This window comes from Cnephaeus nilssonii (assembly GCF_951640355.1).
Source record: "Cnephaeus nilssonii genome assembly, chromosome: 15".
Lineage (NCBI taxonomy): Eukaryota > Metazoa > Chordata > Mammalia > Chiroptera > Vespertilionidae > Cnephaeus > Cnephaeus nilssonii.
The window spans coordinates 20,233,847-20,249,253 of NC_137086.1; the positions used below are offsets into that span (position 1 = coordinate 20,233,847).

Sequence of the window (15,407 nt, forward strand, 5' to 3'; positions counted from 1 at the left end):
GAAATCTGGTGGGTGGAAGACAGTGAATGTGGATAGAAGTGATGAGGACATAATGCTTAAAAGGAGCAGAAATGCAATCCATTACCCCATATTTGTAGGTAGATGAGAATGAAAGCCGATGAATCCACTCATAACATCTTTCTTTTTCTGTAAGATGAGGATGATTTTAAGCATGCCTCTTCTACATACTCTACTCCTTTATCAATTAAAGTAGATTTTTACCAATAGCTAGAATGCCTTGACCCAGTGAAGTGATTACTACAACAATTAGGGAAGCAACTAGTTACATGCTTCTGATCAATTTTATTGGGATTGATTTGATATAATGCTCCATATGCTAAAAAATGATCTGATGTATAACTGTTTGGGGGCTTACGTTCTTAGATGCCAAACGGATGTAGATAAAGTGGTACTAAATAATGTAAGAAAACAATTAGTGAAATGGCAAATTGTCCAACATTTATCTCAACACTGTCAGACAATATTCTGATACTGTGCTCTCTTGGGAGGTTAAAAAGGAAACACTGAATAACCAAAGAGTTGACATTTGCAAGAGTTGAATACTAGTATATCTATTTTCTTTCGTTTGGATGAGGATACCACTTGCACAATAATACCTTTTGGGTTTTTATTTCTTTAAAACATGAAAACAAAAAATGAAGTAGATGACAATGAGAAGGAAAACATTCCATACAGAATATGCTGTATAACTAGTGATTAAGTCAGAAACAATTAGAAACTTTATTTCTCTGTGTCAATAACGTGTACCATGTATAAGGAACAGCACAATGAGTGCGTTTCCCCCTAAAGCTGTGCACAATACACACAAAATAAAATAAACAAAATAAAATAATTTTACACAACTATAATTATTAATAAACCCTGAACAACCAGAATCCTATCCCTATAACATAAAATTTTAAAAAGCAAACAAACCCAAAAGCTTTGAAATTGACCAATGGCAAGAATTTCTCAAAAGTCCTCTGTAACAATTTGCTATGGGCTTATTGACATTCCAAATATGGCTAAAAATGGGTGCAAAGTATTTCTAATGTTTAAACAACTCAGTGTCCCTTGATCTAGTTTTCCATTTAGTAAATCTTAAAGGGGGTGGGGGGCAGGGGATTAACATGTGCCCCCAAAGGAGTTAGGCCACCAGTGTGCTAGGCCTGACAGGTTGGGGTGAGTCTCCAAAAGATAAGAATTGTAGAGGTACAGGGCATAGAAAAGTATTATCAAACCAAGATACAAACTGGGATTAACTGGGCCTTCTCAGTGATGTGGAACATGATTGCCTTTCTTGGTTTAAGATGAGGAGATGTCCTATCTGCAAGATTGGCCAAGGACATCGAGGATGTTTTTCCTAACCTATGCTTTATACTCTTAATTAAAAAAAACAAAACACTTAGGTATTTGAATGCTTGTATTTGCACAATTTCAATGTTTTATTTTTAAAGTTTCATAATCGTGTTTTTTTCTTGCAAGATAAATCTGTTTCTATGTGGCTGGGTTGACTTTTACTCATGGAGAGAGCAATCATATTAACTGTGAGCCCCCTGAGGGCAAGGATCTGGGCTGTTTTGTTCACGCTTTAGTCCCCAGGTGGAGGCATGGTTCCTGGCATACTGAGCGGGTACCCAGCATTTAATTATTCATTTAGCCACCAAATCTTTATCTAAATGATGAATGATCATGATCACTGAGTGGAAATAGAGAAAATAGCTCTCAACATTTTTTATTTCTTCCGTATCTTTGAATCAATACAGAGGGCTAGGGGTGTCTCCATTCTGGGAATCTTTATAGACAGAGAAGTCTCTAAGAGGGGGCCAACATCATTCCATTTTTCCTCATTAGTGGACTCACTACTTTGGAATGTGGGTTTATCCACGCTCTTTGGTATTTGGAAATAGAAAGAGCCATTCCCTTTCCAGGAACCTCCCAGTGCAGCCCTGCTGGGAGGCACTCATCTTCTCCTTTAACTGCTTACCCCTCAGTCGTAAGTAGAGAAGACTCACTTGCAAAGACCCATTGGTCAGCCTGACCTCTTTCCTACTCAGGAACTGCAGGTACAATCAGAGGGGTCTGGATGGTGAAAGAAACAGGGCTCAAAACAGCCTTTATAAAAAAATAAAACGAACAAACCAGCACTATCTACCATCTGTGCCAGACAGAGCAGATGTGAAATAAATACTTCAGGGACAGGGCGCTGCGAAATCGGAGGCTCTCAAAGCCCAGGCACGCCTCCTGCATCCACTTCTCCACACCCTTCTCCTGGGCCTTCCTGAACCAACAGGCGGTTTTCTAGAGGCCTCTGGTGTGCTCCACATGGCTACTATTCCATGAAGATACTTTGTGGTGTGCCTGCTGTCCTCTCCATTGCTTTAACGTCCCACGTGACAGTTATTGCTTCTTCAAAATGAATGTGCAGCTCCATGAACAATAAGCCATTTTCTCCTTGTATCCCTAGTCATAAACTCAATAACAACACAAAAGTTACAGGTGAAAAGAAAGCTCACGTATGTCTTCAATGTCCAATTAATGTTGCTGAATGGGAGAACAGTGTCTGCTATGCTCTACTATATACAGATAACGCTTTATTTGTTTTTCGTCCATGCACTGTGTAACAGGTATCACAACAACATTCCCAAACAGGCACATGAAGGAGGAGCAAATGTTCAGTCGTGACTGGAACAGGACTGTGCAAGCCATGGATGCTTTGGGAAAGAAAACCAACGGATGATCCATCCCAGGCAACAGCAACATGGGACTGGGACACAGATTGATGCAAATGGAAAAGGATGATGTGAGTTCTGAATGGAGTTGTTCTTCCTGTTTGCGGGAGGAGGGGTGGGGGGACCCGGGGAGAGAGCTGGGCTGGAACACCAGAAGAAGGGCCTTGCCAATTACAATCCAGAGCTAGAGAGAGAAGAAGTAAAGGATTTTGCGTGTTTCTGGGCATCTAGGCACGTTATTCTTCCTGTACCTGTGGATCACGAGTGCCAGGCAGCATATCTTTAAATATCAGACGGCATCTGGAACCATCACTTTTTCCTGGCTCCATCCCAGCTCCCATGCTTCTTCTCAGAGGCAGCTTCACCTCTGCTCACGGTCCAGAGCTAAGCTGGGATTGAGGAACGTGGTGAGGACAGGCTGCTTTCTTCTTCCGTGCCCACATCCCTTCTGAATCCAAAATAACTTGTAAAGCGTTTGGGGAAAGGGAGAGTCATCCTAATGACTTACATTTTTACCAAAATCCATTTGCATTTAGATTGGTCATCACCTCCCACAAGAGAAGCAAGAACCCCGATCTTCCCAACAAAACAGAACAAAATAAAAGGCAGACATCAACCACCTCCCAACCCTCACTGAAAAGCGGTCAAGACAGAAAACAAATCAAAGACTTAAGGATTCAGGAACCTGGAGAGGACACAGCCCTCCTAGGCCGAGCTGCCAAGGTGGCCCTGCCCCCACGCCTTGTTCCATGTGACGATGCCCCTGGGAATGGGAGGTGATGGTTTCTCACTTCAGCCCTAGTAAGTATGCTCTTGAAGCTGGATTCCATCAGCAGGTAAGAGAACACGACAAATGTCAGTTTCCTCTGTTCATTGTACATATGTTTTATGTATATATGTATATATATATATAAATTTACTATATCTGATTGTTCCTTCAGAAGCCTTTTATGTGGCAGTAAGCCTCCAGGGAGGAGAAGAAAATGTACAAGAGCCACAGAAGCACAAAGAGGGATGATGTGAGGAGCTTGGCAGTCCGGGGCCCACCCAGCTCACCTCCGATTTCTGGCCTCCGCCGATACAGCAGCACCCCCACATTGATGAAAGCAAAAATGGTGAAGAGAGTGACAGAGAAAGCTAGCGTGCCGGGGGACACTTTGAACTGTTCCCCGTTGGCCGCGTGGTAGATGGCTGCGATGGACCAGGCCACACCGATTCCCAGGAAGACATTCACCGCATTGCTGCCAGTGACGTTACCAATGGATGCGTCTGCGTACTGGTCCTGGGTAGCTGCCACTTTGCTTGCAAATGTGTCTGTAGAGGAAGAACAAAGAGGCAATGACACTCAGCCTTTGTAAGGTGTCTGTGGAGTGCGGGAAGCTTCAGCTGTGTACTCTAAAATCAACCCCCCATGGCAACCCAGTGACAACTGGGCCGTGATGTTCTCTGGAGGCCCCGTGGTGTGGTCAGAACAGGATCCAGGATTTAGGACTCAAGGATGCAGTTACAGGTGAGCTTGGGCAAGTTCTTGACCACAGATGCCACAGCTCGTTGTGATATTGAACGTACAGGGCAGCATTTTTCAGCATGATCATGGCCCAGGTTCTAGGTCACTCAAGTTTTAAAACGGCTGCTCGAGGTATTACTAAAAGATGCTGTATCGTCAGCTCTAGTTTACAGATGAGAAAGTTAAGGGGTCAGGAGATATTTGCAAAGGGTCAAGAGCAAGTTACTGAAACAATGACTTATAATAATAGCTGGCATTTACCCAGAGCCTTGTGAATACAGGAGCAAACTCTAGTTTACTGCATTGATAGTGATAATTCTATGGGCGGAGGAAACTTTATACGTGAGGATGCTAGGCTTAGAGATGCTCCATTTCTTTTCTAGACGATTGCCGACTTACTGATAGCAAAGTCCTTTCAGCTACCTTTGCAAAATACCTTGCACACACACTAGCATTATAGTAGATGTTAACTGTCAAATTGAACTCAGATTTTCAAAGCCAGCCATGGCAGGTGTGATATTACCCCAAGGTACTGTGTCATGTGCTCTGTTCCTCTTGAGATCCCTGGCGTGCTCTGAGCATGCAGGTAGTTGTATGATCTCTGGGCTACTTTCTCTCCTTGGTGGCTATTCTGTTGCCACCATCCTTCTTCAGTAAATCTCCCATGGGGACGACACATGGAGCATCTAAGTTCAGACTAGCCTGTAGATTCTTGTGCTTTCCAAAGTGTGGGAAGGTTATTGAGGCAGCTCTGAGGCTGCTGGAAGTGCAGTGTCACATTCTCTAAAAGGAAACTGGTTGGCCTGTGGGCTCATCTCACTGACTCGGACCTCTGTTTGTGATGGAAAGCAAGTTCCACTTGCTATTTTGCAAAGAAGCAAATACTCTGTGCTTATACGCATGTTACAGATTTATTCTCATTCAACCCTCCTAGTCTATGCAATGGATGTTGTTATTCCTTATTTACATTTTGGGAAATGCCACTGAACTGGATGTTGGTCAATAGAACAAGGGTTTTAAGCCATAAATCTATTTGATTTCAGGACCATCTTCCCATGCCACACACCCCTCTGGGGAGACTAAATTCTTCTCTTGGTCCCTTTCACTGACGAACTTGGAAACAGGTTCTCACAAACCGCCCTCTCCTCTGCTAGGGAACTAGACTGAAGAAGGTGGGGCAGGCGGCTAACCCCCTGCAGGTGTGTGCTGCTGCGCATTCAGATCCCACACTGCAGCCCCACCAGGACGACTGCGGAGGCCGGTGAGTGAAAGCCAAGCAAGACTAACCTTCAGGCTCCCCTGCACTCACTCTGCACAGTTACCGGAGCTGCTTCAGGTGAAGTTGTTCTGATTTCTTTTCTTTTTCAAGGACAGGCAGCTGAGCAAGGAAAGTAAAGGAACAGAGGCCACGGGGGGAGAAAGCAGCTTACAGCTCAGCCGCTGTGAGGACACCTGAGATGTTTATTCTGTGCTGACATGGCTGCTGCACCAGCTGGCGGGGAACAGATGGCACCTTAGGCTGGCCGTTGGTGGGGACATTCCCTCCCCATGCTGCAGGGGCAGGTGACCTGGCACTTCCACAGCACACACCTGCTTAGGCCCGTGGTGCATGGCACACTGGACTTCCTGGGTGCCTCCTCTCCACGCAGACACCCTAGCTTCCTGGGTGCCAGTGCCAGAAGGGCATGAGGTATAAAATGAAAGGTTCCTGGGTCCTCTAAACACCCACACCAGTCATTTTGCCTGCATTGGAGGACCCACTTGGGCTTGTAGGGGTTTCCTCTCCCTCAAGCCATTTTCAATAGTTTATTGTGAATATCACATGAGAATTCTTGTGATAATACTTTCCTGCTTGCAAATGCCTTTCTCTGGATTCCCTAAAAAATCAGTAGCTAAAGTGACTACCTTGAAACATACATAAAACACATTTGGGGACTCTTTGAGTCTGGCTGGTTTTATTTTATTTACCTACGTTATACATCAGGCCTTTTATCTGTTTTCAGTTCAAAAGCCATGCAAAAAAAAAAATTATAGAAACACACGCCAATGCAAACCATTAACTTTAGCTCCACCACAGACAACTCTGTTTTCCAAATTACCTTCTATCCCTGCTTAGTGCATAGAGGAACCCATCACACACCATATGCTAGGCACTGCCCTGAATGCTAAGCCCATACCTGCTTATGGCTGAACAAGGCAAACACCATTCCCCAAAGTAAAACCTGAGAAATAACTGCTGCCATGGTCTCAGAGGGGTTGTGATATTCAGAATTAGGCCTATCCTATATAATAAAAGGCTAATATGCAAATTGACCGAACGGCAGACTGACTGGTTGCTATGACGCGCACTGACTACCAGGAGGCAGACGCTCAATGCAGGAGCTGCCCCCGGGTGGTCAGTGCACTCCCACAGGGGGAGCACCACTCAGCCAGAAGCTGGGCTCACAGCTGGTGAGTGCAGCAGCAGTGGTGGGAGTCTCTCCCACCTCCACGGCAGTGCTAAGGATGTCCGATTGCCAGCTTAGGCCCGCTCCCCTAAGCCGGCAGTTGGACATCCCCTGAGGGGTCCAGGACTGTGAGAGGGCCCAGCTGAGGGACACCCCCCCCAACCGCCACCCAAGTGCATGAATTTCATGCACCTGGCCTCTAGTTAAATATAAATATGTATAAATTGAATTTCCACTGTGATTCGCACAAATTAAGTCGTGTGTATGTGTGTGTATGTCCCAAAAAATGTATGCACACATTTTGAATAATTTTAAAGGCAGTGTTATTTGAAAATGAAATGTATTTTAATTGCACTATCAGCTGTTAGTGTATACATTTTTTGCAAGTATGCTTTAGGCCAGATTTCTAATTTTTGCTTTTAACTGCCACTTTGATTTCTAATCAATTTTAGATAAGTCATATAGTCCTGCCTCCTTGGTACCCATAACTACAAATCAATAGCAGGGAAGATATGTTTGGGAGACAGTATGGTTGGAATTAAACAACACATCACAGAGTCAAGACAGAACTGTTCTCTGTAGACCTGTCTCAAGTTCACTATCTATAACCTTGGCCAAGTCATCTGGTTGGTATGCAGGAATAGGTCAACATGCTTCCAGAAATTGTGTTGTTTTTTTTTTAATCTGAATTCCTCAAACTCTATAGTTACATATAGACAAAGCCTTAAACACCTATAATCCTGCAGGTGACACATTTATGGATTATCTAGAGCAAGGGTTTCACCCCAGATGATTTATCTTATTCTTGACTCTTAGCGTACTTAGTGGGGCTAGCTGTTAACTCTCAAGTTATTTGTGCTCAGGAACTGACATGGACTGATTTTACCTGATGGAGGCATGCTCGCCTCCCTCAGCATCAGTGATTACTGACAACATGAGAGATGGAGGAGAGGATACAGAGCTTCATGGTGCAGTAGTGAGAAGACTCATCAAGGAGACACTCTCAACTCTTCTAGCTATGGTATTTGTATGTTCTTGGGCAAGACACTTCACTTGTTTAGGTTCTGGTTTCCACATCTGGTATTTAGACTAGAACATCTGTAAGACTTTCCATAACTTTACTGTTTGGGTGCTGCACAGGATACAGAAAAAGACTTGATTCACAAGTATGATTTTGGTGTGATTTTTCTTTTTGGGTGGGAGTTTGTCCATGACCACCTTGCTTCATTAGAATGGTTTAATGCTAATAAATATCTTCTCATTTTAAAAAATAAATGACCTAAATGAAATATTTGAAGATCCCAGAAAGAAAGTTCTCTGGACCTGAAGATGTTGAAATTGTGGCAGTATTAGGAAATTAAACCACAAAGCACAGAGTCATTTACCCATTAAAAATAAGGTAAGAAATGTTGGCAAAATTATTTACTTCAAACCTACTGGCCAGCCATCCAATGGAATAAATGATGGCAGCGATGACCATGTTTCAAACACTGCGTGTAATGCCAATTAAGTTAGCACACTACTGGCATTGGGAATACTGGGAGAGCCTAGCTGAAAAATGATGATTTGGGGTTCCATCCTGAAGCCACTTAATCAGACTCTCTGCATATCCCTGTATCTTTTTCCTCATTTTAACTTGTGCCTCAGGTTCTTGTTTACACGTAGGTTTGAGAACGAAAGCTCTAAGGCAAACATGTCAAACTCGTAGCCTGTGGGCCATATGCCTCGTTTATTTGGCCTGTGTTAGCCTTTGAGTTTGACATGCTTGCTCAGTGGTTCTCAACCTTTCCAATGCCGCGACCCTTTAATACAGTTCCTCATGTTGTGGTGACCCCCAACCATAAAATTATTTTCGTTGCTACTTCATAACTGTAATTTTGCTACTGTTATGAATCGTAATGTAAATATCTGTGTTTTCCGATGGTCTTAGGCTCTACAGCAGCGGTTCTCAACCTGTGGGTCGCAACCCACAGGTTGAGAACCGCTAGCAGGGTCGCCTAAGACCATTGGACAGTAGCAAAATTACAGTTATGAAGTAGCAACGAAAATAATTTTATGGTTTGGGGTCACCACAACATGAGGAACTGTATTAAAGGGTCGCGGCATTGGAAAGGCTGAGAAACACTGCTCTAAGGCATGGAAATAGAGGCTGTGCTCCAACAGCCCACAGTTTGGGGGTGTGTGTGGCTTTCTGGGAGGAATAGATCTTTGAGTCCCAGGGAAGCAGCTAATTGGGGAGAGGTAAGGAGCAGCTGATTTCTCTGAGAGAGAGTGATGCCTTCAGATATAGTGGTCATTTGCTCATAAAACAACCTGGGTGGGCTTGGTGCAAGGGCTAGGACTGCTTAACTCTTAAGTCCTCCCACTCAAGTTAAACTATGCTTACTTTTTTTTTTATAAAACCCTGTTCCAGCATGCGTACTATGAAAGGCCAAGGGAGGAGGAACAATAAATTAGTTGAATTCTGGCTCTTCCACTTGCCAGGTAAGAAGCTTACCTACTTTATAAGGTTTGGAAGGAAATGAGTGAAGATGAACAGCACTCAGAATAGTGCTGCCACTTAATGAGTGCTCAATATTATTTGCTATTTTTATCATTCAACAGAGCCAGATCCCAAGAGAACCCATAAGTGGTAAGAAATTCTGATTTGATGTAATGATTCTAAACTTTTGGGGAGTTAACACCCTTTGAAGATGTAATAATTTTATGGTCCTCTGCTTTTAAAAATAGAGCATAAAATTCTTCTTAAAAATCAAAGAGATTCTTTATCTTGAAAATTCTGTATAACCCAAGTCATAAGACGTGAGATGTTTTGGTTTAAGGTCCTAATTTTCAGAGTGTCTGAAAGGCAGGAGTCTTTGTTTAATGCATGTATTCCCCTCTCTCTTCTATGCACTGCTTGTCTTGCTCTTTTAGAATTCAAATGGAAATATTATTTATTTATGTATTAATTCTTCTGCTGTCACTGGGGACCTTAACAAGGTTTTGTCTTTAGTTGTGATACTTATTTACCCAAGTAAGTATGAAAACCACATTGCCTCACTTCACTGGCTTATAAAAGAGAGTCCTTTTTTGGCTTCCAAGTGAGGTTTAAGAGATCAGGGAATTATGGATGCTGGATTGATCAATGACCAGTTAGGAGAGGGGTTGTAAAAACTGAAAAAGGGAAAAACACTTAAAAATTTCTGCCCATAAAAGTTGTCCTGAAGAGAGTGAAAAGTAATGGAGACAGTGACACGACTTCTTTTCTAAAAATAAGAAAACAGGGGTGAATATAAAGCTCAGGAGAGCTCCTGTTGGCAGGTCAGAAACCTGCTTCTCCTTGTTTTTGTCTCCAGCAACAAATCAGAATCACCAGGGCAACTTGAAACTTTAACATATGATTTTTAGAGAGAGAGAAACATCAATAGGCTGCCTCCAGCATGCCTCCCACCAGGATCAAGCCAAAACCGGGGCATATGCCCTCAACAGGAATTGAACCAGCAACCCTTTGGTGCACGGACTATGCCCAACCAACTAAGCCACACCCACCAGGGCAGCACTGCTATTTTTTAAAGCTCCCCTAACCAGACTGAGAACAATTAACTACCTCATTTCATTACCTGTATAAGGACAAGGGCACCTCCCTGTATGAAATAGCTCAAACCCATAGATCTACAAAAAACACAAATTCTTTTTCATTTTGATGTAACATGAATATTTTTACCCTGGGAATTAATTTTCCTATTATGAATCTAAAATTCTAGTATATTTTAAATTCAAAGAAAAAGATTCTAGTTAAAAGAGAAAAAGTAATAGGGATGTTTTTCCCCAGGGAGTACAAGACAGAAGAGAATGAGCACAAAGCAACAGTGCTATTTGATTTACCTTCCAAACTGTGACTTGACAGATGTTCTAAAAAAGATAATACTCTTCTCTTAAAAACACCCAGACTGGTATTATTTTTTAGTATGATGGTCACAGATACTCAAGAGAGGATCCACGTTTTCCCTTCCTTGATCAGACCCCAAGCTTTGTGGAGTTCGCTAAAATTTTCTAAAATCCCTGGTTCTAATTCTTTGATGTCCACAAAAACATTTTGAGCCTTTGAAAGAACTCTGAGCTGGTGCTTATTCTATTCAATTGCTTGGTCACTTGTTCCCCCTCCCAGTCATGGTCTGAAAAGAGCCCTAAACCAACCAGCTGGGCGTGGAGCAAGGAGGCAGTGTTCTGAGCTGGCTGTCTCTGGAGAGCTGTGTGAACGTGGTTCTGAAGTGGATCAGAATCTATACGCTCCGGCAGGTCTGCCCTTTCACGTTGGATCTGCCACCACAATAATCGGCATAAGCAAGGTTCCCAATGTGTACCTGGTGGAGTAAGAGGTACAAGGCTGACTGACTTGAGCAAAGTCTCCTGACTCTGGTCAACAGGTAGCTGGACAATGAGCATGGCCTCTGGCAGTTCCTAGTTGGTTCATAGGAATCGATAGTTCTGTTTGGCGTAGAGATATTTAGTAAGCTGAGGCCACTGTAAGTGGCTGATTTGGTCACCCTGAGTCTGTGCTACTCTGTGGGTAACCACTATTGTTACTGAAGAATGCCAGGCCTAATTACTGTAGCCTGCATAATGTATCTTGGTATGACAGTAAAGTTCCATTTTCCATATACTGGCTGTGTGACCTCAGGATAACGAACCTCCCTAAGCTGTTGATATCTCATCTATAAAATATGGAAAATAAGTTCTCATTTATATGCTATAAAGATGTCTAAAAGAAAAGGGAACCCTAGTGCACTGCTGGTGGGAATGCAGACTGGTGCAGCCACTGTGGAAAACAGTATGGAGGTTCTGTAAAAAATTAAAAATAGAACTCCCAGTGATCCCACTCCTAGGAAATATATTCTAAGAAACCAGAAACACCAAAGAGAAAGAATATGTGCACCCCTCTGTTCATAGCAGCGCAATTTACAATAACTAAGATTTGGAAACAGCCCATCCTATATAATAAAAGCGTAATATGCAAATCGACCAAACAGTGAAACAACCAGGGGGTGGGGCTGGTGAGCAGGTGGCGCCAGGGCACATGCCAGCGGGCAGAGGGACAGGACAGTGATCGGGGAGCTGGCACCAACCCCAGATCGGTCTGTCCGGTCGCCTTCCACAGAGGGAGGCCAGACTGCCAGGCCGGACATCTCCTGAGGGCTCCCAGACTGTGAGAGGGTGCAGGCCAGGCTGAGGGACCCCCCCTTTCCCCGAGTGCATGAATTTTTGTGCACCGGGCCTCTAGTCAGTAGATAAGTGGATAAAAAAGCTGTGGTACATTTACACCATGGAATACTACACAGCTGTAAAAAAGAACTCTTACCATTTGCAACAGCATGGATGGATCTGGAGAGTATTATGCTAAGTGAAATAAGCCAGTCAGAGAAAGTATCACATGATCTCACTCATATGTGAAACCTAATGAACAAAATAAACTGATGGACAAATTGTTCCATGCTCATATGTCTCTGGCTCTGACTGTGGAATCTCAGAAGGAAGGCGGGGGAGGGTGTGTGGGTGGGAAGAGATCAACCAAAGAACTTCAATGCATAACCCCATGGACACAGACAATAGGGTGGTAAAGGCCTGGGGTAGGAGGCGGGCTAGAAGTCAATCGGGGGGAGAAAGAGGACATATGCAATACTTTCAACAATAAAGGTTGAGCATGGTACGTGAAGAAAATTAGGTGAACAAATATTACCTATTGTATTTCAGAATTCTTTGTTCTGACAACAAAGGAAATTTTAATGATATTACAATCTTACATTATGGTTTCCTTTAGCTAGGTGATTTAGGGTTAATAGATCTCCCAGAATTATGGGAGAATGTGTTTGTCCTTGATGTCCAGAAATGATGGTGGTGATAAGGACAAAACCAATAGTCAATATTTATGAGGTTTACTATATATGGATTCTCATTTAATCCACAAAACAACTGTGTGAGATATTTACTATTTTATCCCCACTTTATAGATGAGAAAAATGAATCCCAGGGTACAGTATTCTCCCCTTATCTGCAGGAGATACTTCCAACACAACCAGCGGATGTCTAAAATTGCAAATAGTACTGAACCCTATATATACTATATTTTTTCCTATGCATACATACCTATGATAGTTTAATTTCTAAATTAAGCACATTAGAAGATTAATAACGATAACTAATAAAATAGAACAACTATAACAATACAGTTTGATGAAAGTTACATAGATAGCATTGGGGCCATTATTAAGATAAAGGTGACTTTAACACAAGCACTGTGATATCATGACAGTAGCCATCTTGGTCAACAGATCAACTAAGTGGGAAGCCTATACAATGTGGATACGCTGAACAAAGGGGTTACTCATACCCTGGGTGAAATAAGCAAATTTTAATTTTTTGGACTGTAATTGACCTTGTGTAACTGAAACCATGGAGAACCAAACAGGACAAGGGAAACTACCATATAAGAAAATTTCCCAAAGTTATATAGCCAGTAAGAGGTGAAACTAGGATTCAGACCAAAGGAGGGTGACTCTAGCTGGTGATCATGCTGTTAACCACAAGAGTGTGGGGTATTGACAAGACTAGATAACTGACACATCTTAAAATTGAAAATGGACCAAAGGTTCAAAGAAAATATTCAGAAACGTATCATATTCAACTCTGATCGTAACTTTACAATGTTAAAGTAGCTGATAATTTGAAAGGAAAGGAATAAATTATTCTATATAGAAACATCAGCCTGAGTCCTTTTGCAAAATTTTATAATCACATGGAACAGAAATATTAAGAGGGGGCTATTTTTCATGGACAGCTCTCATTCTTTAACAATATTTGAGATCATTGATTGATAAACTTTTTTAATTCCTTAGTTCCTGGCTTCTCCTGACATTACATTTACACTGTCTTCAGAGTATGTAAAAATAGGGCTCGAATGAACCTAATTTGAAAATAGCACCAAGATTTTTAATTCTGAGCTATGAGTTTATTACTTCTACAATAAACCTTTACTTTAATAATACCAAGTCCATGAAGGTAAAAAAAATGGTAAGATTTAGTTAAGCAATATTTTGCTAATTTTGAAAAGGGACTAAAGGAAGGGCAGATGTGGGGCTGAAACAGCTGAAGTAGTTGTCATTGTCCTAAGGAAGGGGGTTTGTGTTAGACATAACTGAAATTCACTTCTTGCCTCAAAAACAGTCCAGGACTGCTCTGCACAAAACAGTGTCCTCCGGCCTACTTCTCCTTCCTCCCTAATAATCTATCCCCCCTCTCTCTTTAGCCTCCTTATATTTGAAGCCTGGTTCTTTCTTCTTTGCTTTATTCTATGTATGGAGCATCAATATCCTATCTGAATCTTCTCAAATCCTCTCCCTCCTTTTCTCAAGTCCCGCATTAGAAATGGTAAAGCCATCGGTGCCCCAAGCCAGGCTAGAGCTAGTGACAGCTGAGAAGGATCTGAGAGAAAAACCTGGAGAAAAATTGAAACAGAACCCTCGGGGTAGCTTTAATGAGCTACAAAAAATTCTAATGGTGTGATGATAAGTCTATGTATCCAGACAATACACTGAAGACACCCAACATGTGCCTTGGCCCTGTGAACATTTACCCAGTCCTTTTTTTCCACACAGACATTATCTTTTTGAAGGGATTGCTTTGTAAATTATAAGTTCAGGAATACATGAACATTATTAAAAGCAGGCAAATAAAGGCAACTCAAGCAGAAAATATCACTGCATACAACTTGCAGCCTAGCACTGGAGGCAGCAGGTGACACCTGAGGGCTGGAAAGTTACAATAATTCTCCCGTTTCTGCTTCCACCTTGCCGTGCCTTGGTGTAAAATTTCCCCCATTTGACCAACTCCTATGGATTAATCATATGATGCAAAAAAGCATATGTGTCTATCAAAGGTCACAAAAATCTATGGTCCAGAAATTGTACTTTTAAAGCTTTAGAAGTAATTGTGCCAGTATGAAAGTTTATGCATGGGGATGCTAAGGGCAGAGTTTTTATGTTAGAGAAAAATTAGAAACAAACTGTTCATCATTTTTGTAAAATAAATTGCAACATCATATAACATTGTGCAACTGGTGTAAGGGACACTAACAAAGCAAAACTTTCAGGACACACTGCTAAGTGAAAACGCAGTTGATGTAGGAGAGAACCAAGATGGTGACATAGATAAACGCTGTACATGCTGCCTACCACAACCACATCAAAATTACAACTAAAATACAGAACAACTATCATTCAGAACCGCCTGAAAGCTGGCTGAGTGGAAATCCTACAACTAGAGAAGTAAAGAAGAAAGCACACCGAGACTGGTAGAAGGGGTAGAGGCACAGAATGGGCTGGTTCAACACCCACATGTGCAGTTTTTTTAATCAGGAGGCAGAGGCCTCCTGTGAAGAGCAAGGGAAGAGAAGTCCCTATAATTATGGTCTTTAAAAACCAGCAGATATTGTGGCTGAGTGACCCGGAGGCTGCTGGAGACCCAGATTTTTTTTTTAAAAGGGCTGGTGCACGAACTTACTTGAATTCCATCTCCCTGAGCTCTAGAACCTGGTGGCTTTGGTTGAGCCAGACACATATGGGGAGGAACTGGATTATCTGGCATTGGGGTGGCTTTCTCTCAAATGGGGGTGCTCACAGGGTCATTGTTCCTGTGTGGGGATCTCCCCTGTCACACAGCTGACGGGCAGTCATATCTGAGTTT

General features: G+C 42.4%; 1 protein-coding gene across 7 annotated transcripts in view; it reads right to left on the reverse strand.

Moving 5' to 3' along the window:
- Window positions 1–355: 355 nt before the first annotated feature.
- Window positions 356–15,407, reverse strand: part of SLC8A1 (solute carrier family 8 member A1) — a 354,154-nt gene continuing 339,102 nt past the window's right edge. For all 7 annotated transcript variants that reach the window (XM_079791812.1, XM_079791814.1, XM_079791813.1 and 4 more), the window contains one exon: window positions 356–4,046. In XM_079791812.1, the coding sequence (XP_079647938.1) occupies window positions 3,670–4,046 (377 nt within the window). In that variant the 3' untranslated portion in view covers window positions 356–3,669. The remainder of the gene's footprint in view (window positions 4,047–15,407) is intronic.